Below are 24,868 nucleotides of genomic sequence, written 5' to 3'. Positions count from 1 at the left end.
CTGCTGAAAAATGTAGTTAATAAACCGCTACATGTACTTAGTTACTCCCTGACAATGGCCAATCTATACACATTTAAAGTGATGTAAAGTGGTCTCTATCTGTACTACGCTTATTTCTCACCTTGAGGCTGCCGGAGCTCGTGGAACACCACCACATCTAGTGGGTTGTTGAGATGTTGAGCCAGCATTGTCACATCATGCCCTGTCAGCCGGTTTACGCTGTAGATGGCCTCATCCTCCAAGTCTGTCCAGTAAACTCGGTCCTGTAGAAACATATAGAATGTGAATTCTATACAAGTTGGAGCTATTGCAGTCCTGAGGTTCAAACATTACAATACAGCACTTGCAATGAACACAGTAACTGATAATATGTAAATGTGTATCTTGAATACAAGTTGCTTTGTATAAAAGTGTGGAAACAAGAATAAATGCAAGTGACTTGTTAGTTTTATGCCCAGCTTTTTCAACTGTTCAAAACTTCAGGGTCTGTATCATTATTAACATTAATGTTTTTGAAAGTAGTCTCTTATGCTCATAGAGACTGCATTTATTTGATCACAGTAAAACAGATATTATAATTCAAAATATTTTTCTTTCTATTTTAATGTATTTTAAAATGTAATTTATTCACGTGATGGCTGAATTTTCAGCAGCCATTGCTCCAGTCTTCAGATCCTACAGAAATCATTCTGATTTGGTGCTCAAGTAACATTTCTTATTATTATCTTATTATTGTGCTGCTTAACATTTTCAATGGAAACTTAAAATGTTTAGGAATTTGAGCTAATAAACTGAATAGAAAGTTTAAAAGAAAAATCAAAACCAAGCGGTATTATTCGGTAGGGCATGTATTTTATTTCTCTATATATGATGCAAGACAGCAAAAAAAGGAAAGAAAAGGGAGGAAGATGACAATGAAGATAAAGGCTTCTGTGTCTTTTGGACCACAAAGGTTTTTCATCAGACTAATTAAAGCTCGCAGCTCTATCTCTCCTTTGTATCTTCACCTACATGAGCCTGAAAGCCCATGCTCCACTGTCTGACAATACCACTTTCAACATTCTCCGTCTGCCTCCCTCCTCTGATCAGTCCTTATCAGCCGCTACAGAAATATTGCAAATGTGCATGGTGAGATGGTCTGTTACTATGACAACCTAAGATTCATCTTCTTTTCAAACGGATGCGGAAATGGATGAGGAAGTTCGGGAGGGGGTGTTTTTGGGGTAACAAAAGAAAAGGACAGGGGGGAGGGCACAAAAAAAAAAGATTGAGAGGACTGAGCATGCCCAAGTGGGCGGCTGGCTCAGAGTATTAGAGGATGTTTACAGAGCCGTGCTTTTTTGGAAAGGTCAGGCTGCTGGATCCCAGTGGAGCTCCGTCAGGTGCTCCTGCTGGTGGCTGTTGATCAGTAGGACTCCTTAATCTGCACTAGGCAGCATTCAAATTCTGCCGCATTGCAGCTCTCATCTAATGTACGGGCCACGAAGGCACCATATCTGATATAGATAACTGCTTTAATCTATGACACAAAAGGCTGGCTTCTAACATCCAAGTCTGAAATTTGTACTCCTTGAGCGAGGGGAGAGTCTTTATTAAAACCTTTCATCAAAGTCTTCGCTTCATTTGGGAAGGAGCAACTATCCCTGTGGAACTGGATTGGTCTTGACATTTTCAGTGCTTCCTACTAACTAATAAAATAATGTGAAAGCTGGTGTGGAGATATTGGCCTGTTTTATGAGACAGGGCAATGTAAAGGTCACACATCGTCTGAAAAGGTGACAGGAAAATGGAATAAATTTCTAATATGTAATTTGAGGTCTGCTGTGTTGGAAGCCAATATGTGGTGTATAGTGCTGTCTTCTTTAATATTCTAAAATAATTCCCTTAGTTCACTAAAGCTGTCTGCAATACAGCAAATAATTTATTTACAGTAAAACTTTGAAATATTAATTAAATTCAAACTAACGTTTCCATTTTAATATATAAAAAAATGTTATAAAATTAATAAAATATAATAAAATTTAATCTGGTGATGGCAAAGCTGAACTTTACTCTAGTCTTCAGTGGCACATGATCCTTCAGAAATCATTTGATGCTTATGAACCATTTCTTATTATTAGCAATTTTGAAAACAGTTTTGCCACTTAATATTTTTGTGGAATCCATGATACGTTTTAAAGAATCTTTACCGAATAGAATGTTCAAAATAACAGCATTCCTTTTTTGAAAACAATTTAAAAGTCTTTGCAGTCACTTTTAAACTATTTAATGCATCCTTGCTGAATAAAATTAATAATTTCTATTAACTATGAAAAAAATCTTACTGATCCCAAATACATAATACTATTAAATTAAATTATTATATTATTATTATCTCATTAACATTAGGTTCTTCACATAAAGCTACTGTATTTCCCCTGAAGATGTGGAAAATAGGGCACAAGTTGTACTGACGACTTTCATGGTGTTTCACTGAAAAATTAATTGCCATATGGGTTTGGAATGACAAAGGTAAGTAAATTATGAAAAAAACTAGAAAAAAGGGAAATGGGAAAAAAGACAAAGGCATTTAGTAGTTTCAATTTTCGTTACTTAATGCTTTTTTGTTCACTTTTAAGCTGTCAACTGCCAAAAGGAAATGTGTGCTTGGAGAAAACAAAATGTAACTTAATTTTGAGAAATTATGCAATTAAAAATAATGAACCAAAATAATGAGCTAACTGGAATTGACTCCGGCACCAAAGCACAAATGTTTCATACAGAAAGATTGTATGCTCCTTTAAGCACATCTACAAAACACCCCTAAAGTTAGAGGGCATTTTTTTGCCGCAGTTGTCCCCTACTGTTTTGCAACTTCAACAGCCAAGTGGAGACCTTATGGAATACTTTAGGACCAGCCTCAAGGATACTGTAGCAAAGTAGTGGTTCAGTTCACGTGTGCCCTGGACAAAAGTAAAAGAATGAAGAAAAAACATTGTTTTCTTCTAGGGTTTGGCCTCAGGGTGCCCTCTTACTGAGCTGGCTCATCGACTGGCCTGATGAAGGGCATTAGGTGATCTATTGTTTGGGCCGGGTCCTGCCTTCAGGTGCCTTAGAAGCTGCCAAAGCAAAAAGGCTTTTTAATTTGGTTTGTGTCTTTGGCTGGTGCCACAGCCATACATCTCTTGGCAAGCGTTACTGTCTCACAGTGAGACCCCTGTTCTCCAACTACACCCTGTGAGCAGTAACATGTTTATGTTGCATTATGGAGCCAAACTGAGCGTAGGAAGTTCTTGCCAATGCAGCTCCATCTGTGCCTGCATGAATGAGTACCTCAGTAAATTATTTGATAAATTTGCTTACCTCAAAAAGACTCAGGGCAAAGGGATGTCCAAGATGATCCATGGAGGACAGCAAAACTCTACGGTTGTCTCCATTCAGGTCCACACTGGAGATCAGATGAAGCTTGGAATCCACCCAGTAGAGTCGTCTGCTAGCCAGATCTGGAAGAGGAAAGAACTTTTAATGGAACATATAAGTAGCACTTTAATAATACAACAAATGCTTTTAATTTAACATGAGTGGAAACGTTGAATAGTGGGAAGTACTTGAAGGGATCATTTATATTTCATAGTGTATGATTTTTCATATTTCAAGTAAAAAAAGTCAGTTGGAAATTAAATGGAAGGCACAATTGAAAAAACAGTCTTTGAGAAACATTCGCAACACTTCAAAATCTCACCGCTTTGCAAGGTTACTTTTCCCATTATGAACGTATTTTGTTTCTAAACAGACTTAGCAATTCTCAATTCCACCTTTTTTGTCAATATCTTTTTGTCTATCCGTCTACCATAACTGCTTTTTCAAATGGCTTTCATGTTAAGTGAGCCAGAGAAATGATGGCGATATTGACAGCGTTGCTTGAGCAATTCCATTTAGTTTTTCCCAAACTGACAGGTGATTGATTAGAAACAATGAAGGTGAATGATTCAAAGCCCTGTTGGCCACAGGAGGCTGCTCTTCATTTTTAACACTCTTTCTTCTCCTTCTGCCTCACTCTTTCTGGGTTTGTTTGGTCTCTCTCAATCCTAATGTTTTTTTCCCTTTCTCCTCTAGTATTTTGGTTGATGTCTCTTGTAATGAAGGCAAACGCAGCTCTCTCGTGTCTTGCTTTTTGGTATGATATGCTTTGTTTTGCTCTCTGCTGTTTCTCTTTCATCTTTTGTTGTCTTTTCAGCTATTCTCCAGTGTCTTTTTCTCTATTTTGTCTATATTTGAAGATGTGAATACTCTTGATTTGACTGAACTGCAAAACTTTCAAATGGTGTTTTACCGAGCGCAATCCCATTGGGCCACTCGATCCTCTCTGAAACCAGAACTTGTCGATCCACTCCGTTCATTCCGGCTTTCTCGATCTTGGCCTGCGTTCCCCAATCTGACCAGTACATGAACCTGAGGGGGTCAAAACAAACAAAATGTTCATAATCAGAATCATGGACAGATCTAGTGGTTCTCAACCTTTTTGCCACCATCATTTTTCCAGTTTGTTATTTACTGGATGAGGATTAAGAATAAGGATTATGAAATATTTTTCGTGGCCTAATGGTTAGAGAGTCGGACTTGTAATCCGAAGGTTGCGGGTTCGAGTCTCTGGCCGGCAGGAATTGTAGGTGGGGGGAGTGAATGTCCAGCGCTCTCTCCACCATCAATACCACGACTGAGGTGCCCTTGAGCAAGGCACCGAACCCCCAACTGCTCCCCGGGCACTGCTCCGGGTGTGTGTTCACGGTGTGTGTGTGTTCACTGCTGTGTGTGTGCACGTTGGATGGGTTAAATGCAGAGCACGAATTCCGAGTATGGGTCACCATACTTGGCTGAATGTCACTTCACTATTTCAAAGCTTGGTCCACTTTAAGTCATCTTTGAAGTCTTGAAAATCCATTCAAGGGGCAGGTGATATAAAATTTTGTGAATGACATTACTATTCTGCACAAATTTGTGGAGTTCTTGGAGGAGTTCCCTTTGTTTGGGCCGCAAAAGCTTCATGTTACCAAATAAACAGATGCACTTAAGTGGAAAATTAGAAAGCAATGGCCTTGAAACTTCAACGCTCAACACCTGTCAAAAATCAAGATGAATAGGTGAGAGTATCCTCATTAAAAAAAGTCAGCACATAGCTCCGCTCCTATAAGAGTGAAGTGGGCACTTTACCCACAGGCAACAATTAGTTGGTATGCCGACCAGCTTGAGACTCATTTGCATGATTTTCATGCTCTTCTACTTCTGTAATATGGTGAAAAGACCCCTGAGGGGAAAGATTCATCATTAAGAGCACCAGTAAAAAAATAAATGATACATACGAAGTGAAGGAACCTTTGACAAGGCTTTCAAAAATCATGGGGTGTTGACACATATCATGCAACGTTCATCATATTTATGTTATTTATTATTATTTAATGCAACAGAGGGTTTGAAAAGGCTGGAGGGAGGAGGTTTAATATTTTCTTTAGGGTGTTGAGAACAACTTTTGGCTGATTATAAATATAATATACCATTACCCTTGTCTTGGGTCAACGGCGATGGCACGCGGTTCCCCAAGCTCTGTGTCGATCAACACCTTCCTTTTCTTGCCATCGCCAGTCGCTACGGAGATAGTTTTGTGTCCAGAGTCAGTCCAGTAGATGTTCTTATGGACCCAGTCCATTGCTAAGCCTTCTGGGGAATGTAACGCAGTGTCTATGAGCGTGATCTGCTGAGAAGCATCGCTGGCTTTGTTGATGTACGCGCTGAAGAGGAACAAACACACTGTTAAGCTACATCCACAGCATTTAAACAGATGTATCTATCTATTCATAAACAATCACAAGATACTAGATGCATCCACCAGATTCATGGAGAATAAGCACAATATAAATAGCTGACACTCCCCAGCTGTTGTTTACGTACACATAGGCAGAAAAGTGAGTCAACATCTGCATATTTCACAGAGAACAATTGTAGGACAAAATGGCTGTGACTTTTCCTGTCTCTGAAACTTACAGTGAAGTAGATTTGATTTCCCTTTGAAGCCTGGTGAAATCTGATGTGACTGATCTTATGATCTAGCTCATTATTGCTTTAGTGTCACCTGGGTTATTTGACAAAAGGTATTCCATTTAAATAACCCATATACATGTGCAAACAATTAAAATTTAACAAGTAGCTGATGCCCAAAATGTTGTCATAGACATTGTTGCAAACACAAACAAAAACCCAGTAACAATATTTTGTGTTTTTGTCTTGTTTTCACCTCAGTGTTAATTACTACTACTTAAAATACTACCAAATTTGCAAACTTTTATGAAAATACAATATGGAAATAAAAGTTAACATTTTGTATGTAATGATCAGTCACATATATATATATATATATATATATATACAGTCAGGTCCATAAATATTGGGACATCAACACAATTCTAACATTTTTGGCTCTATACACCACCACAATGAATTTCAAATGAAACGGCCAAGATGTGCTTTAACTGCAGACTGCCAGCTTTAATTTGAGGGCATTTACTTCCAAATCAGGTGAACGGTGTAGGAATTACAACAGTTTGCATATGTGCCTCCCACTTGTTAAGGGACCAAAAGTAATGGGACAGAATAATAATCATAAATCAAACTTTCACTTTTTAATACTTGGTTGCAAATCCTTTGCAGTCAATTACAGCCTGAAGTCTGGAACGCATAGACATCACCAGACGCTGGGTTTCATCCCTGGTGATGCTCTGCCAGGCCTCTACTGCAACCGTCTTCAGTTCCTGCTTGTTCTTAGGGCATTTTCCCTTCAGTTTTGTCTTCAGCAAGTGAAATGCATGCTCAATCGATTCAGGTCAGGTGATTGACTTGGCCATGGCATAACAGTCCACTTCTTTCCCTTCAAAAGCTCTTTGGTTGCTTTTGCAGTATGCTTTGGGTCCAGTGAGTTCTGAAGCATTTGGCTGAATAAGAGCAGATGATATTGCCCGAAACACTTCAGAATTCATCCTGCTGCTTTTGTCAGCAGTCACATCATCAATAAATACAAGAGAACCAGTTCCACTGGCAGCCATACATGCCCACGCCATGACACAACCACCACCATGCTTCACTGATGAGGTGGTATGCTTAGGATCATGAGCAGTTCCTTTCCTTCTCCATACTCTTCTCTTCCCATCACTCTGGTACAAGTTGATCTTGGTCTCATCTGTCCATAGGATGCTGTTCCAGAACTGTGAAGGCTTTTTTAGATGTTGTTTGGCAAACTCTAATCTGGCCTTCCTGTTTTTGAGGCTCACCAATGGTTTACATCTTGTGGCGAACCCTCTGTATTCACTCTGGTGAAGTCTTCTCTTGATTGTTAACTTTGACACACATACACCTACCTCCTGGAGAGTGTTCTTGATCTGACCAACTGTTGTGAAGGGTGTTTTCTTCACCAGGGAAAGAATTCTTCGGTCATCCACCACAGTTGTTTTCCGTGGTCTTCCGTGTCTTTTGGTGTTGCTTAGCTCACCGGTGCGTTCCTTCTTTTTAAGAATGTTCCAGACAGTTGTTTTGGCCATGCCTAATGTTTTTGCTATCTCTCTGATGGGTTTGTTTTGTTTTTTCAGCCTAATGATGGCTTGCTTCACTGATAGTGACAGCTCTTTGGATCTCATCTTGACAGTTGACAGCAACAGATTCCAAATGCAAGTAGCACACTTGAAATGAACTCTGGACCTTTTATCTGCTCATTGTAATTGGGATAATGAGGGAATAACACACATCTGGCCATGGAACAGCTGAGAAGCCAATTGTACCATTACTTTTGGTCCCTTAACAAGTGGGAGGCACATATGCAAACTGTTGTAATTCCTACACCGTTCACCTGATTTGGATGTAAATACCCTCAAATTAAAGCTGACAGTCTGCAGTTAAAGCACATCTTGTTCTTTTCATTTGAAATCCATTGTGGTGGTGTATAGAGGCAAAAATTTTAGAATTGTGTCGATGTCCCAATATTTATGGACCTGACTGTATATATCAACTCCTCTTCTACAATGTTGGTATAAAATCGAAAACTGGTTATTGGTAGAAATACCAGCATTGAAACCTTGTAGCTTTCCAGCATAATGTTTCAAATTTTGATACACTTACTTAAAATCTACAAAATATTTGCTTTCAATTTCAAACGGGAAAAGGCACCCATTTTACCTGTCACTGACAGTGAGGAGGTGCTTTCTGTTATAACCTGCTCATTTTCCATTTGCAGTCACCTAGTGTCTTTTTAGCAGTTGCTGCTTCAACAGCCATCAAAATGAGCCCATCTCCCCTTATAAGACCGCAGGACATTAAGACACTCTTTTCAGAGTTGATCTTAAGTGAATCACAAGGACAGAGGCAATAGCAGACAGGGAACATTTCTCTTATGCTTTCATCGGCTTGACTAGGAGCTCTATTAATAGGAACAGGTCTCCTGGATCCTTTCAAACACTGATGATTCACAAATTATACAAAACAAGGATAAAAAATAAAGAGCTCTGCACTTAAACAGAAGTGACTAAACATGATGAGATATAATGCGACGTCAACCGTACAGTGGCGTTCTTTTTTATATTAATTATATTCTTATAGCAATACAAATAAATTACTATAGTCAGTTATAGACCAAACTCATCAGCTACATGACATGCACAAACTATAACATCCTTACATTTCAACAAAAGACTTCAGTAAAATGCTGAACAATGTGACACAATCACTGCCAATCACATATTTCATTGATTTAATTTCACTGTAGTCAGAGCTACTCAGAACAACGCAACAAAAATAATAATAGAATAATAATAATGATAATATATAATAGTATTGTTAAAATGTCCTGTTGCTTATCACTTGCTACATCATGCTGGGTTATGACACTGTGCAACAAGTTAAAGTGAGCCAAACATCTATCAAAGCCAAAACCGCAGGGTGTTTTGTGTTCACAGAATCAAACAATGATGTATTGGATCAACAAGAACAACAAATTGTCTGTTTAATTGGCTGGGTTTGGGTTCCCTCTGACATCTTAATTACAGCAGAAGCCTTGCATCGCATTAACCCAAAATGATGTTAATTGGAATTAATTAAAGCAATAAACACAACATTAATCTATCAACCTTTATGCTGAAAGACTAGTTTTGAACTCTCATGCCAGAGAACCACTATGCAAACAAAACGGCTTTTTACTGACAGATCAATAACCACATAACCCTTAAAATACACACAAGTGAGGATTGGTTAATGGCCCCGACAATGGCCCTTAAAACTGATATGCCTCATTTGAGGTTTCAGCTGTCAACTGACATCTACACTGTTGCGTCTTCACCGTAACCATCAATTCATGCCACTCTCTCTGTCAGGGAGCACATACATAAATTAAACTCCCTGCAGACAAGTAGTAGTATTTCCATTCTTCTGAGTGCTCTTCTGAGGGGTTTAGAAAGTGATAATGAACTGTCGTACATCGTTCTAACACAAGCCCCCCTGAGGGGTGTGTGGATGAGTAATGGGACGCATTATTGTGGGAGGTAAATTATGGGAAGCATATGGTGCGGTTGAAATGATTTAGAGATGGTCCTAGAGGCTGATGTGACTTAGAGTGATTCAGGAAGTGAGGTGGAGACCCGAGCATGACGGGCCAGGACGCACACTGGGACAGTAAAGGACAAACGCTGGTCAAATTTTCCAGCTGTTGCTGTAGCACAGGCAGGCTGTGTGACAGGCTGCTGTCCGACTGATAAGATGACTTTGATAAACGGCCGGTAGCGCTTATTCAAGACCCCCCTAAGGAACTGAAATATCCTTCCATGAGGACAGAAATATCTGAGAAAAGTGTTTTGGTAGGCATGGAGTGACAGGGGTGGGTAATTAAAGGAATGCTGCAATATAAACTTAATCAAGATATATTCTCTCAAAAGAGGTTTTATTAATTTTTAACAAGTTCTGAGATGTTCTGAGAAGTTCTGGATGTTTATGTCAGTCTATCGCCCCTCTGTCACATGGTAGACCAAGTAAACCCAAGAAAAAGAAGTAATTTCCTTCACAGCTCTCAATCCATGATGCTGGTTGCTGTGAGAACATTTCCAGCAAGTCTATGGCAACTGTTCTCATGCATTTAATATCTGCCAGCTGAGAGCAGGCGGGAAGACGTTCTCAAAAGAGGGTTTCAACACTGCACAGTCTTCTCCTACCGAAGTGTTGAGCACTAATTGAAAATGATCCTTTTTAAATACAGATTAAACAGCTGTCATGTTAGAGAAATGGAACATGCCCTAATGTTGTGTATACCTGAAGATCTTGCGATGGTAGAGGTCACACCAGTACATCTTGTTGGTGGTCACGTCCACATCTAGCGCCACAGCGTTCTTCAGGGTTGGCACTACCTGCGTATAGTCCTTCTTCACCAGGTCAATGCGCCGGATCTCATGTCGATTAGTAAACATAAGATATGGGCTTTTGTCTATGAGGGAAAAAGTAAAAGTTTCATCAGTTCACTTTGGGATCCTCCTAACAGATGACTGAGCTGATAAACCAATCAATATTAGGCCATTTTGAGATAATCAACATCAGCAAAATCATTAAAAAAGGACACACAAGTGCAAATGAGATTCTTTAGCTTCTCAATTGTTTCGATTCATCTTGATAAACTGAGACTTTTGCTTATTGGTGAAAAAAGACCCCAGAATCTCATATGCGTCTCCTTTTGTTTGAGAAGAGATCATGTCAAAATCACATTTATGATAAATGTTATTGAAATAAAAGTAAAAATAAATGTAAGATACCAAATTCTGCAAAGTCAAAAAAATGGAAACTTGACTTTAAAAATGAAAAAGAAAAAAAAGACTGTTAGTGTCTCTTCCTGACCTGCATGTTGTTCATTATCACAATTACACAATAATGCAAATTAAAATAATTCCAATTATTCAAAAAGAACTCAAATGCTTCTGATAAACTTTAGAGCTCTATACTCTTACTGTAATTGTTTTGTTTTTTTTCGTTCTAAAGAATTTTGGAATAAACCTCTGGGACCTCTAAATAAATTATTATTAATAATAACTTTCCTGTAGCTCAAATAGTAGAGCATGGCGCTAGCAACGTCAAGGTCATGGGTTCGATTCCCAGGGAAAGCAAGAGCTGATAAAAATGTAAAAACTGTAACTTGAATGCAATGTAAGTCGCTTTGGATAAAAGCGTCTGCTAAATGCATAATTGTAAGTGTAAATGTAAATGTAATAATTATTTTAAATTATCTAACCTCTAAATAAATTATTCTTGAGAGCTCTGAGCAAAATAATTTCACTCTAAAATCTACCAACACGCCAGCTGACTACACGACTGTGTTTGTGTTGGATTCCACTGTTATCAGTGCTTATATGTGCTACCGGGCAAAGGTAAAAACACAAACTCAGATGATTAAAATGCTCCCAGAGGAGAAGAATATTTTATCATCTAAATTATTACACTTGCCGAATGCAAATGTTGTAAGAAAGAAAGCTAAAGAGAGCTGCCACTTCAAGTACTGCAGAAAAAAAAAACAACGGTCTTCTCAAATGAGTAAAAACATTAGGGCATATTATATTTAAACAAGCATAGTGGCTGATTTGCACTCATACTATTTATTAATTAGAAAGGCACAAAAAATAACCATATGACTCGCACAAGCGCACCCATTTGTGTGCATAAAATCACTGACTAATAAATCACTGTCTAAATATAAACTGCAGCATTAATTTACTCATGAATGCTGTGTGTGAGTCTGCAGTGCACCTGCAGACCATGTGATTCAGGCTTCCAGGTTAGTGACATGTGGCCAAAGTGGGTTTGAGAGTTTCCAGGTAATTACCCTGCGCTGTGGTGTGTATGGAGATGAGTGTGTGTATGTGTGTGAGAGTGTGTTTGTGTACTGTTGGGCAGCTTAGCCACTGCGATTTGGTGCCCAGTCATGCCAACACAGAATATCACTAACCCTATTAGTTTATCCTCTGTGTAGCAGCAAGGGCACTCTCCCTATTTCTGAGTCACTTGGTCCCCTCCAGCTCCCCCTTCAGACCTACTTGATATGGGTGTAATTCATTTTCATCCTGTCACCTGCTCACATCACAAAAGCGCTACGATCCTGAGGACAAATCTGTTCTCCCAACCCTCATTGTACCCTTCCTGTGCCCTCTATTATACTTTCATTCAGCTTTTCATCTCTAATAAGCTCATCGCATCCAGACATCTCACGATTTGTATTACTGTAGAGGATTTAATGTGATTGTCCCACAATTTGGGTTCTTCTCAACAGTGATAGTGAGTTGCATGAAAAAAGCAACTAGAAGTCATTTAAAGATATTATAAATTTCATGCAACATACAGAACAACACAGTAGAAAAACAAAATCTTCATATTTACGCAAATGAGCTTTGATGAAATGTAGCAACTACCAATACGAGTGCAGAGAGTGGAATTGTGGAATGTGTACTAGCTACACACAGAGCAGAGGCCCGATCTTATTTGTTATTTGTGTCATAAGTGGTTAGATGGACTATAATCTGGTAAGGTCATGGTTGATTTGGTAGACCATCTTAGTCAACTTGGTTGGAGCTGGAAGAATGTTTATTAGTTTATAACATTTTAAATGTTTTTACCATCACTTTCAATCAATTTAATGCGTCTTTGCTGAATTAAAGAGTTAACTAAATTGTAAAAAATACAATTACTGACCTCATTTTTTTTTTACAGATATTGTAGTAGGAACAATATTCTCTAAATTATCACTCACCAAACCAGACAGAAGCATCTCAGATACACAAACATTACTTTCACATTCATATATACCCTGATGTTTTCCTAACTCTATTTAAAGCCTGAAAAGAGTTTTGGGGAGTTTCAGGTTTGGGACAAGTTTACAAAGAATTTTTTTTTTACTGTCCTATCAGCAAAAGCTTCCTTCACAAGACTGTATGATCCACAGATGTCAAGTGTTATAGACAAATAAAATACAAAAGGAGTGCAAAAATAGATGATAGTGCAGGGGGTGAAGGAGAGAGAGACGTGAGCGAGCATAATGAGCAGCAGGTGCTGTGTGGTCAGATGTCACTGTGAGGTTTGGCAGTAAAGCAGAGAAGATGAGTGGAGCTAACGGATGAGATCTCATGTCTGTTATTCTCTTCCTCCCTGCCTCCCTCATTCCCTCACCACCCATCCCTCACTCTTTCATACTTGATCTGGTCTAAGCCAAATACTGTTTTTGCTGAGGCGCTGAGTAGTGTTTGTGAGTTGGACAGGTGGATGGAAAGCCCGTCCAGATTGTGTTGGAGAGTGAGCATTTCCTGCTGCACTTCAGAAAGCCCTCATGGACCACTGTATCATCAGCAAATATTTTCATTTTCAACAAGAGTCAGGATTCAATCATTCCTACCCATCTACTGGAATTATCAATCTTAGAAAGAGAGGGTGAGAAAGAGAGACCGAGAGAGCTACAGAGAGAGCAATGTCACTTCCAGCTTCAGCTGAGCTGCATTACATTTACATAAAGTAGCACGCTAACCATCTTTGGTGTCATGACAACTACTTTTGAGAAACGCATAAATCAGCACTTTCTCCGATGGCCATATGTGCTCTAAGCATCTTCATTCTGAAGGTGAAGCATCGCTGACTAAGGGGTTTTTTAAGCAAAAGGGCATGATCTCTTAAACTGCCTTGATCCTTTATTACGAAAAGGAATTATAAAAACATGTTATTGTAATCCTTCTGAGGGGAAAACATGCTGAAGTGTCAAGAATATAGTATATCCCATGTCCTAACTACATAAATTAATTTTATTTTTTTTTTTCAATTTATTGAATTTCTGTGCCACTATCAAACAGAGCTACAAAAATAATGTTACTTAACAGGAAATTAATTCATTATATTTAGTGCTGTCAAATGATTAATCACATCCAAAATAAAAAAATTTGTTCACAATATATGTGTGTACTATGTGTGTAAAAACGTTTATTTTGGATGCGATCAATCGTTTGACAGCACTAATTATAGTATATTATATTAATATATATAATATAATAAAATAAAATATATCATCTACATAATATATATTTATATAATTAACAATAACTATTAACATTATGTATATTTACTGTACATTCCTGTTTTTTTAATTCCTCAAAAAAAAAAAGATAAAAATATATATTATCATTATTATACAATATTTTTAACCATGTGCATTATGCATACATGCATTTATTGTTGTTGTTGTTGCTACTACTACTCCTAATAAAAACGAATAACTAATATTTTATATAGTATTATACAAAATTATTAACCATGAGCGTTAAACATATTTATTGTTGTTGTTGTTAAAAATAACTATTATTATTATTACTATTATTTACAACAATCAATATTCAAAATGCACATAGCTTTTTAATTGTTGCTAATAATTAAATAATCCAACGTTTTATTATTGGGTGAAAATGTAGAAAAAGAAAATAAGTTGTTAATATCAATTATCAGGAAATAATCTGCATTGCCATCGGTCATAAAAATCATACTGGTTAAACTTTTACAAAAAAATCATTCTGCTGATTCTGGAAGAGGTTGTAAGCAAGGCATTTACTGTCATGTTTTTACTTTAAACTGGGATGGTATAAAAAAAAGTATTATAAAAAAAAAAAAAAGGCAACCTCAAAAACAGTTGCCTTATAATATGCTTTTGCCAAGGCCACAGTGGCAACAATAAGACAAGGACTGTCCAGTTTATAGTTCAAACTTATTGGAGATCCACAATTATTCTGTTATGATGTGCCATCATACCATTCATGCTTTTGATGAACAGCTCGTCTCAGTCCTTCAAACACACTGTGCTTCTTCCAAGACATCAAGACAGTCACCGATGTCTTTGAGCTTCCCTCTCCACTGTCCACTGCAATTCTCCACTGTGCTTCAGTCCTGCAACCATTTCATCCAATAATATCCCTCGGCCGCTCACAACAGCAGCTCACAGAATAAACGTGAGCCATCATCCTCAAAAACAACACGGCACATCCAAACACGCATTTAATGTCCTCCACAAGCTGTTCCACACCGCAGACAGGCATCATCCTATTGGCTGACACCCAGTGTGCAGAGCACAGACAGCGTGACACAGTTTCATCAGTTTCTAGAGTCACATATAGGAAGCGAGGTGACGTAAAACAGGTGGGAGTGAAAGCATGAAGATAATCAAATGATACATGTGGGGGTGTAACATCTTGACTGACAAGTAACAATGAAAATAGAAGGAAACTGACATGAAAAAGTGTCAGCGGTTATGCCAGTGCCACTCATTTCCCATAACCTCCTCGATCATGTCACTCAGCTGAGTCTCACATTAAGGCCAAATTACACAGCTCAGATTTATTCTCAACAGGTGAGTGACCTCACACTTATAATGACAGTATGTGACAGGCCTATCAGAGATCTGGAAGCACATGACACACATGCTGCTCTAGTATAATACAGGGTTCCCACACCTTTCAACACACAATCTCCATGACTTCTCCTGGCATTCAAATTTTCCAGATAAGGATTCACAAGAGCCAATATTTTAGAGCTAGAAAAAACAACTATTTGTTATAGTAATTTTTATGACTTTAAGATTTTATTCAATTCTATTCCTTTTCCAGCATCCCAAATTTTAAAAGCTAATAACATTAAATAACATAAAAAGATCATCCACAATAAACAGGTGTAAAAGACACATCAGTTGATTTTTCTTTTTTTTATGAATGTGCAAAGTTGCTAAATTTCCTGATAACTGTAAACATCATACAGGTATGCAAATAATTATATTACTTAGCATAATAAATATCTTTATTTGGATTATTATCAATAAACATAATTAACTGAACAGTGGTATCTTTTATTAAACTGCTGTTGTCAGACAAGCCATTAAAGTGATTTTACTAGTTAAAGGGATAGTTCACTCAAAAAAATTAATTTGCATCATCCTTTACTTTTCGTTAAAAACCTTATGACTTTCTTTTCTTTGAAACATAAAAGATTATATTTTGAATATTATTATTTGTCCTTTCAGTGGAAGTCAATGGGCACCAAAACATCTTTTGTTACCAGTATTCCTCAAAATGTGTACATGATTCATGAATAACAGAATAAATGACAGAATTTGGTGCCGAGGCTGATATGTACACAAATAATGAGTGGCTTGTGTCCCTACTCCACATTCATTGGATTTGCCTTTCATTTATTATATTTGTATCCTCGAATCTAAACAAACTGATTGTTAATTCAGATGTGACAGAATATTTAATTAAAATACTGAATGCAGTATTAAGCAATGATGCTCGCATATGAAAGGCACTGTCTGTTTCGTTGTTTGTTTTTGGCTGTGCTTGAATAAAAAAAAATTATTAAAAAAAACCTGAATGTGAAGTCTGTGAAATTGGTCTGGTCACGTTTTGTTTTACGAACAGGGTCACTGAACACTCTCTGGACTCTCTATTCATATCACAAGTCATTATAGCTCATACTGGCACCCAAAGGTCATATTTGCCGTTACTATTGTGTCTGAAAAATGGCTGTCATGCTCAGAAAAGCAAAGTCTGAACACGGCGTATAAAAGCACACCTCCCTCTTATCTCTAAGGTGCCTCTGCCTGATATGCTTATGAAAGGGAACAAAAAAGTTATTTATTTTACATTTTGCAAGATATACCTGTGGCAAAAACATCACGCTATTAAAAATGATTTAATAGCTTTTCTATGCACACCAAAAAGGTAGAACGATGAAGAAAAAACATGAAGAAACATGATTTAAAACCCACAGATCTCTGGAGACCTTTAAAAGAGAATTTAGAATTACTGAAAAAAAAAATGTCAAATATCAAATCTGCATCTGTAATCTTGAACACAGAACTAAATTCCACTTCATATCACAGAAAGACAAAGAAAGTCTGAATCAATCTTGACAGTAGAAAAGGATAAAAACTCAAAAACTCAAATATTTTCTGTTTTTAGTGTCAAGAACCATAAAAAGATAGAAACTCTCTCAACTATCTCTTTTTTTTTTTTTTACCTCAGATAAAAACACACACAATGCTTCTTGCTTTTCACTAAGATTCAATAAGGTTTGAAACTGACCACACAAACTTAAACAGATATATCAGACCTGAACACAATACCAACAGAATGCAATTTCTGAAGAGCGAAATCACTTAAGTTTTCAGTATGCTCTTTAGCCCGAGGGAACGGTTTTGTTCGCCAGCTTTACACATTGCACTTAATGACAGTGTTTCTCCAGCTGTCATCCAGCCTATCGGGAGTGCTGGAAATGCACTGAAGTTTTACGCAGGCTGGTCAGGCAAATGAAGGACAATAAAGATGAGCTTCATTAGGTACACAAAACCCTAACAATTCCAAAGCATGCAATGCTGCACCGATCCCATCTTTATAAAACAAACAAGTAGCAAGCAAAAATAATACCCCATCTCTCTCACTTGTCAAATACAAAGAATTTTCAAGAAAAATACTGTCCTCCAATCATTGGTAAAATGTCCCCCACCATTAGTATATACAACAAAAAAGATACATTTTGAACCTTGGCCCAGAACAGTGATGGATGGAGATGCTGGTGTGAAGTATCTTACCCACTGCTTTACACGTCTTGGTAACCGGGTCCATCTCGTAACCCTCGTAGCATTCACATTTGTAGTCGCCTTTGAGGTTGATACATATTTGACTGCAAGCATCAGGGTTCTCGCATTCGTCTATGTCTGGAGAGGACCATCAGAAAAGCATTAGAAACAGAGCAGAGATGCACAGAGAACAGAGGCTTTTGTAACACAGTGTCCACAGACAAGATAAATGATGCTTGCAAACACCATCTGGGGATTTCTCTACTATCAATTTCAAAGCAATGACACAGAGTAAACAAATCAGAGATATTCACAATTCACGTACAACAGTCTTTTGGGAAAATGAGTAAAATGTTGTGCAGCATCAAAATGTTGGTATCTGACATAATATATATGTTACCTCCACAAGTCTTCTTGTCAAGGAGCTTGTAGCCTGAGGGACATTCACACTCATAGCCGATCTGACGGTCCTTACATATGTGAGAGCAGCCGCCATTATTGATGGCACATTCATTCAGACCTATGACAGAAAAAAATAACAAGAAAGGTGGTGTCAAAGGTCAGCGTGCCTGGCAGAAATGGGACAGTAAGTGCCCACTGCAACCTGACACCAGGTGATGACAGACTGCTTCTTTCTCATTTTCTAGGTTGAGCTTCAAGACTTTATGAGAAAGTGAAGAGGTGAATGCAGTCTAACTGAAAGACCTGCCTTAAATGCTTGAAAAAATGCTGTGAATGGGAAGAAACTGCTTGTGCATGTAGCACTGTGAGAGAGAGTGACAGAGTAATATGGCAAAGGTCTCACCAGATGCACTCGATAATTCTCTGAACAACTAAAACATTTGGGCATTAGCTGATGACTCCCTCCATTACAGTCAGAATACACATCACTCTTATGTCATCTCTAAAGTATGTTTGCACTTTCTGGCCCTAATGAAAAGCAACAAAACATTGTCATTACCACAATTACCTCAGCTGAAGAAAAGATGTAACACTCACCGTTAAAGATGGTTTTATTGAACTTTATTTGTTTAAAACAAATAACATTTCAGCCATTGTCAAGGCCTTCATTTTTCAATTTTTTTTCTTCAAGAGTGAGTGTTGCACCTTTCTTCAACTGAGATGAACTCTTTACTCTTTACTGAGTTTGAACATCTCTTTTTAACTTTTATCACAACAATTACCACAGGAAAGTTTGACTAGTCTATCACACGTTCAGTTACAAACAAATTGTGGCTATCAATGATTATCAAGAAGGATTAACACATGGGATACATTCACCCATGGCATTCATGTGAGGCAGGTTTGAATCTGGCCTGCAACACATCCAAATACCACTTCCAGTCACCTCTATAGTGTTTATTTGAGAAGCAAATAATAATAATAATTATTAAGGTTTTTAAGTTTAGTTTTAATTTTAGTTTAAAAATAGATGCAATTTATTAATTCAGCTTTTATTATCATTCTTATTAAGAAGAATGACTATAATAATAAAGCTGAATAAATACATAAAAACTCTATAAAATAATTAGAAAATATTTTTCCCTATTTTTACACTAAATTTATTTAGCAAGAAAATACGAACACTAATAAGAATATTAATCATAATAATGCAAAATAAAAAAAAGAAAGAAAGTTTGTGGATATCAGTGTGTCTTGGTGTGCGTGTAGAACACAAGAGACATAAACCAGTCTGACAGAAGAAAAAAAAATAAAAGTGGACAGGTGGAGGAAAAAAGACAGCAATAGAAAGGGAGAAAGAGAAGAATAGCTGATGCTAATGCTGAGGAACAGCTGACAGCAGGAGATAGACAGAGGACAGACACACCACAGGAAGTTCAAGTGAAATAGGGCAAAGAAAAGACAAAGTAGAATGAAAGGAGACCAGTTGAGAGAAGAGGAAGGACAAACACCTGGACCGTGACTAAGAGAAATACACACTCAAAATGCGAGTGAGATGCTCTCCAACAAGCAAGAAAGTAAGTATTTTCTCCAGGCCACATATGAATCATGTATAACAAGTAAAGGATGCACTAGTGAATACGGTAGAAGCGTAATCCCTGGCACCAGTTCTAGTGATTTAGCATGCATAGCTGCAGTGGCCCACTTGGAGCCTGTCCAGAGTGCACTGGGCTCAGAGGGGGGCGTCTGCCGTGCGTCAGGTGCCTGCGCTAATCTCATTTGCTGGGAGGAGCGACCCGCAAGGAAATTAACACCATCCTGAAGAGCCACGGTGGGACCATGTATTTTACATTAAGGATTGATACAAGACTGAACATAACCAGGAGGACAGGGAGAAAGAGAGAGGGAGAGTTGAGCAAGGAACTGGCATTTCCTAAATACCATCTCGATCAAATTAACATACACCTGCAAGGTGTTGGAAAACAATCCGAACATTTAGTTAGTAAGATATTTTTCTTATAAAGGTGAAGTGTGCAATATCTATGCAACAAGTGATGCCACATGGATCTGTTCGTGAGCGCCACAATGTCGTGGTTTTATGTAAAAGCAGTGACTCTGGGCATGAGACAAAATGTGCAAATTCTAGTGGTTGGCCATTTTTTCTTTGAAGTGTGATGGAAAAAATTAGACCAACTATCTATAAAAAAAACTGCCACATTGATGCCATGCAAATGTTCACTTCGGTCTGAGCAGACACATTAATAGCCGTTTCAAATAAAAATGTTTCATCAAATTTGCGCACCAAATATTTGCCTTAGTGTGAACAGGCAGTTAGTTAGGTACTTTGTCACTCATTCTAAATTGTAAATTCGATTGCTTAGAAAAGTATGCAATCCTTCAAAACAGGGTTATTATCATTAACTAAAATTAAACTTTCAAAACATGTTTTGTTAACATGTTATATTAAGATGAAACACTGAGCAAAACTTACAAATGTTGCCTTGACTGAAATGAAGCACTAAAATGACTAACTGGAAATAAATAAATAAATAAAAACAAAAAACGCAAACTAAAATTGAAATACAACCTAAATAATAATATTTAAAACTAATAAAAATGACAAAAGCACAAAAACGTAAACTAAAATTACAATGAAAACTGAAAATATAAAAATAAAAGCCATTAAAAAAAATCAAAATAGTAATAAAACTATAAATACTAAAATAACATGGCTTTGCAATAAGATTAAATATTAAATAGTTCCATTAGGTATAATTAACTAACAATGAAGACCTTTTACAGGATATGTTTATTTCCTTATGTTTCATCTGCCATTACTTGGGAAAATATGCAATCCTGCTCCATATCAACATTACTGTTTGAGCTAGAAGCTGATATTGCTAGAGATAGAGAAGCTAGAGATATTGAACTGCTCAAACTCCCACGATCATTTATACTCGTCATGGAGCTGATCAATGAATGATTTACCTACAGTTGTCTCTGTGCATTACACTTAAACAGAAGAAAGTATTTTAACATAAGAAATTACACACTCACCCAAAATCTAGCAATTTCAGTTTAAGCTTATCACTGAAGAAATAGTCCAGTTCCACAATGTGATGAAAGAAAAGAAGAGAGAGAGAGAAAAAAACTGATCTATGGAAACCTGTATTCTCTATGGAGAGCAGGAGAACATGCTGGGCACGTTCTACTTGTATGATAGCACCCGAGGGAAGACTCACACTTTGATCTTAATGATCGCTCTGTGGGTTGTTGGCCCTTGATCAAGTGAAGCCCCTAATAAGCCAACACTGCCTATAAGTTTAAATGCTGGACTAGCTTTAGTTTTCCATCTCCAAATTCAAAGTTACCAGAGAGAAGGAAAAAGCTGATCCTTTAATCTCGGCTTCCCACACTAAAACATGTCATTTCAAAACTTACATTCTTATATAATACCCATTTTAAAAATAAAGTCCCAAATCTATGATTACAACAGTAAACATTTTTTTAGGATCCGTGTAATTGTGCAAAAGTGTCTGAACTCACCGCACTCCTTCACAGGCTCGTCAGACCAGTCCTTGCAGTCCTTGATACTGTCACACACTTTAGCGCTATCGATACATTCCCCGCTCTTACACATGAACTTCAGTGGGCCTTCACATTTGGTGGCTGTCAAGGACACAATAAAGAGTTCTTACACTTCTGATCTTTGAGGAGTACCGCATAAAACTAAATTATGTAGAGTACAAAACATGAACTGCCATTACACAAAACACATTTCAAGCGACACTCGTTGCATGAAAGTTCATTTTGCTTTTTGCCGTACAATGACAATAGACAGTGACAAGAGGCCGTAAAGCTCAAAACAAGTAGATAAAAGCACCATAAAAGCAGTCTGTGGAATTTAACACTATATTTAAAATCGTGTAAAGCCAATAAAATAGGTCTGTGTGAGAAACAGACTGAAATATATGGCTTTAGAAAATCTGGAATATGGTACATAAGTCATATGAACTACTTATTTAATACTTTAATGGGCCATTCACACAGAAAGTGTTTTTCCATTCCAATGCACTACTTTTCAACGTAAACACGCACTAGACTAGACAGACATGTATGACCGTTCCGCTCGTCTCTTATATTTTATATTACGGCAACATGGTTGAGGCGGCATTCTGTACTGCATTTTTTTTAAAAACCATTCCTGAACGCTGCATCTCATGTTTTTAAACACAAAGACGCATTCTGTGTGAACGGCCCCTAATGGTGCTTTTTTTGTCCTTTCTGGATCTTGACAGCCTCCCGGGTCACAGTACTGTATGTTGCGTTTAAAGTCTAAAAGTTTTTGAAAGAAATCTCTTACTAAGGCTGTGTTTATATGGTTAAAATGACCATAAAACAGTAATATTGTAAAAATTATTGAAACTTTTAAATAACAGTTTTCTGTTTTTATGTACAGTAGTCAACATTTGAAGTGGATCTAAAAAGTTAATCAAAGCTGTCCAAAGACAAGAACGCATTTTGGTTTTAGGTTTTAGGACAGGGGTGCCCAAACTCAGTCCTGGAAGGCCGGTGTCCTGCAGAGTTTAGCTCCAACCCCAATTAAACACACCTGAACCAGCTAATCAAGCTCTTACTAGACATACTAGAAACTTTCCAGCAGGTGTGTTGAGGCAAGTTGGAGCTAAACTCTGCAGGACACCGGCCCTCCAGGACTGAGTTTGGGCATCCCTGTTTTAGGACAACATTGATTAAATGTTTGGATCCACTTCAAATGTTGGCTTGTGTATTTTAAAGTTAATTTATTCCTGTGATGCAAAGCTGAATTTTCAGCAGCCATAACTCAAGTCTTCAGTGTCACATGATCCATCAGAAATCATTCTAATATGGTGAAGTAACATTCATTATCCATGTTGAAAGCAGCTTATATTTTTGTAGAAACCCTAATTTTTTCAGAATTCTTTGATGAATAGAAAGAAAAGATATAAATCGTTTGTAACTTGTAAAATTTTTGATCATTTTAATGCATTTTTGTATACTGAACATAAGTATACATTTCCTAAACAAATCTGTTGAATCAAAGAATGCTGATACTATGTTCTACTTAAATCACATTATGTATCACTAATCAGATATAACCATGGCATAATTAATCTTTTGAGGTAAATTTGATTGAAGGTGCTATATGGGAAGTGTGCCATGAAACCCTGGAATCATGTAGGGGTACATCTGTTTGGTCTAGTAGTGCTTTGTGTGAATGTTAACTTGATTGGGTGCACTCTACTCTTTCATCTTCACTGAAAATGGTGCTAGTAGAGGGGAGAGATGAAGAGGCTAATCAAATGAGAGATGGAGAAAGGGAAATTGTTGAAGATACTCACTTTTGTTGATACAGCCAGCCTCGTCGCTGAAATCTGGACAGTCGTGCATTTTGTTACACTGTTTAGTGCCATGAATGCAGGAGCCATCGCCACACTGAAACTCATCAGGACGGCAGGTCAGCACAGCTGCAAGGCAGAAAAAAACATGTAGGACTATCATTCCTGTAGCTAAGCTATATATATATAATATATATATATATAAGCCTGGCCAATGAATCGATCAATATTTGGTCATTTTGAGATGGTCATATAAACAGAAACCTGCAGAGCGAAGTATGATTTATATCTGTGTCAATGGATAGTACACGTTCTGTTTTTAAATGTGCAGTTTTAAACGTGTAATTTTCAGTAAATGATGATAAAATAAAATAAAAAGATAGTATACAAGATATTCTAAATATATAATAATTATATAAATGTTAAAAAATACTTTAAAGTAAAGGACTAAGATAAAGCCATGAGTTGTTAAAGCTGTTACAAACATGCATCCTAAAGCACTCACATCCCACTTTCATAATAACCACCCATTGCACCTCTGTATGTGAGCTTTAGCTGTGAAACAGCAAATGGTTTTGCCTTTTACCTCCTGCCAGCTTATTAGTAATAGCTAATAATAATAGCTTATTTGCAAGAGTTTCCTGAACATTAAAAACAATCACTTACTCTGGGGCATAAGGGGACACACTGAAGAAAGAAAACTATGCTGTTCGGCAAAGAAAGGTTTTAATTTTTCACATTCATCTTTTAAAATCCCTTTAATCTTTCAGACGGTGTACTTTAGAGGAGCTGCGGAGGGAGAACATTCACCGTGATCAATTTCACTAGAGCACTTCAACTTATCTTACGCCAGCTCTCTCTTGCCTCTCTATACACTGCTTAAAAATATGTTTGGCCTATATTTTTGCCCTGTTTTCCAGTAAAAATAAATAACCTGCCTTAAAACCAAATATATTCACTTGAGAAGCAAAATTGTATGTAATATTAGTTCATTAGTTCAATTCTTTATGAACGCAGGGAAATACATGGTTTAGAATCAGTCCCCTATTGTCTGCTCCTCCTAATTCTGTTAACACAAATCACAAAAACAAAATTTAACAACAATTCAACAAAATTCAACATTAATTCAACATTAAAATGTAAAACCTGATCCCTCTAATCGACTCCAAAAGCTCTACTAAAAAGGTACGCTTTCAATCTAGACTTAAAAGCATCCGCAGATGGGGAAGATTTAATATGCATTGGGAGAGGGTTCCATAAACGGGGAGCAGCCACTGAAAAGGCCCTATCACCCTTAGATTTTAATCTCGTTTTTGGAACATAAACAATCATCTGCTTTGAAGATCTCAAGTTTCTTGAATTTTGATAAGGAATTAAAAGGTCAGCAATATATTTTGGGGAAATGCCATGCAGCGCTTTAAAAACCATCAACAAAACCTTAAATTAA

General features: G+C 37.2%; 1 protein-coding gene across 2 annotated transcripts in view; it reads right to left on the bottom strand.

The window, feature by feature from the left end:
* LOC306845472 (low-density lipoprotein receptor-related protein 8-like) overlaps positions 1 to 24,868 on the bottom strand; it is a 164,776-nt gene that overhangs the window by 22,331 nt on the left and 117,577 nt on the right. For both annotated transcript variants that reach the window (XM_079378311.1, XM_079378310.1), the window contains exons 6-14: positions 23,425 to 23,550; positions 21,590 to 21,712; positions 18,042 to 18,161; positions 17,654 to 17,779; positions 10,315 to 10,486; positions 5,538 to 5,765; positions 4,313 to 4,431; positions 3,343 to 3,482; positions 122 to 263 (exon numbers count right to left, since the gene is read on the bottom strand). In XM_079378311.1, coding sequence (XP_079234437.1) covers positions 122 to 263; positions 3,343 to 3,482; positions 4,313 to 4,431; positions 5,538 to 5,765; positions 10,315 to 10,486; positions 17,654 to 17,779; positions 18,042 to 18,161; positions 21,590 to 21,712; positions 23,425 to 23,550 — 1,296 coding nt within the window. The remainder of the gene's footprint in view (positions 1 to 121; positions 264 to 3,342; positions 3,483 to 4,312; positions 4,432 to 5,537; positions 5,766 to 10,314; positions 10,487 to 17,653; positions 17,780 to 18,041; positions 18,162 to 21,589; positions 21,713 to 23,424; positions 23,551 to 24,868) is intronic.

The sequence above is a fragment of the Barbus barbus genome (assembly GCF_936440315.1).
Source record: "Barbus barbus genome assembly, chromosome: 25".
Classification (NCBI taxonomy): Eukaryota; Metazoa; Chordata; class Actinopteri; order Cypriniformes; family Cyprinidae; genus Barbus; species Barbus barbus.
The sequence above is the reverse complement of the archived record's forward strand: the minus strand, read 5'-3'. Positions and strand labels throughout refer to the sequence as shown.